The sequence below is a fragment of the Malurus melanocephalus genome, unplaced genomic scaffold, assembly GCF_030028575.1.
Source record: "Malurus melanocephalus ecotype Western Australia unplaced genomic scaffold, MMel_1.1 scaffold_6424, whole genome shotgun sequence".
Classification (NCBI taxonomy): Eukaryota; Metazoa; Chordata; class Aves; order Passeriformes; family Maluridae; genus Malurus; species Malurus melanocephalus.
In genome coordinates, this window is record NW_026629655.1 from 1 (window position 1) to 1,548 (window position 1,548).

At 64.0% G+C, this 1,548-nt stretch overlaps 1 protein-coding gene across 1 annotated transcript; it reads left to right on the forward strand.

The window, feature by feature from the left end:
* Positions 1-433: 433 nt before the first annotated feature.
* Positions 434-1,518, forward strand: LOC130588554 (cilia- and flagella-associated protein 45-like; the record flags this gene model as incomplete). Its single annotated transcript, XM_057389463.1, has 2 exons — positions 434-483; positions 1,294-1,518. Coding segments are annotated over 2 exons (275 nt in total), but the record flags the coding sequence as incomplete, so codon positions are not given.
* Positions 1,519-1,548: the final 30 nt, after the last annotated feature.

Here is a 1,548-nt window from a genome sequence, read left to right on the forward strand (position 1 = left end):
AGCTGGCGGCACATCTGGAACGGGAGCGGAGGGACTTTGTCACCGCGCTGGGGTGAGGGTGACACTGTGACAGTGACATTGTGACACTGTGACACAGCTGGCGGCACATCTGAAACGGGAGCGGAGGGACTTTGTCACCGCGCTGGGGTGAGGGGACACGGGGACACTGTGACACTGTGACACTGTGACACTGGGACACTGTGCCATTGTGACACTGTGACACTGTGACACTGTGACACTGGGGTGACACTGTGACATTGTGACACTGTGACACAGCTGGCGGCACATCTGGAACGGGAGCGGAGGGACTTTGTCACCGCGCTGGGGTGAGGGGACACGGGGACACTGTGACACTGAGGTGACACTGGGACACTGTGACATTGGGACACTGTGATACTGTGACATTGTGACACGGGGTGACACTGGGACACAGCTGGCGGCACATCTGGAACGGGACAGGAGGGACTTTGTCACCGCGCTGGGGTGAGGGTGACACTGTGACAGTGACATTGTGACACTGTGACACTGGGACACTGTGACACTGGGACACTGGGACACTGTGCCATTGTGACGCTGTGACATTGTGACACTGGGACACAGCTGGCGGCACATCTGGAACCGGACAGGAAGGACTTTGTCACCGCGCTGGGGTGAGGGGACACGGGGACACTGTGACACTGAGGTGACACTGGGACACTGTGACATTGGGGTGACACCAGGGTGACACTGTGGAGGCCACGGTGACAGTTGGTTCTGGGGACACCGGTGCCACCCCGGGGCTGTGGCAGTGCCGCGATGTCCCCGTGTGTGACAGTGGCCGTGTCCCCGTGCCACCCCTGCTGTGACAGTGCCACCAGCCGTGTCCCTGTGTCCCCGTGTGTGCCAGTGCCACTGGCGATGTCCCCGTGTGTGACAGTGACAATGACAGTGGCCGTGTCCCTGTGTCCCCGTGTGTGACAGTGCCACCAGCCGTGTCCCCAGCCGTGTCCCCGTGTGTGACAGTGGTGGTGTCCCCGTGTCACCCCCGCTGTGACAGTGCCACCAGCCGTGTCCCTGTGTCCCCGTGTCACCGGCCGTGTCCCCGTGTGTGACAGTGGCGATGTCGCCGTGTCCCCGTGTGTGACAGTGCCACCGGCCGTGTCCCCGTGTGTCCCCGTGTCCCCAGCCATGTCCCCGTGTGTGACAGTGGCAATGTCCTCGTGTCCCCAGCCGTGTCCCCGATGGTGACACTGTCCCCGTGTCCCCGTGTCCCCAGCCATGTCCCCGATGGTGACACTGTCCCCGTGTCCCCAGGGCCCACCAGCAGCACTTGGCACAGGAGCGGGTGGCGCAGGAGCAGCGGGAGCTGTCGCAGCGCCACCACGCGGAGGAGCTGCGGCGACAAATCGGCGACAGGCGACAACAGCGGCTGCGCGACAGAGAGGCGGAGCTGGAGGAGGGACAGCGACAGCAGCGGCTGGCACGGGACAGGGCGGAGCGGCTGGCGCGGCTGGCACGGGACAAACTGCAGCGCTTCAGGTGGGGTGGCGTGTCACCTCCCTGTCACCT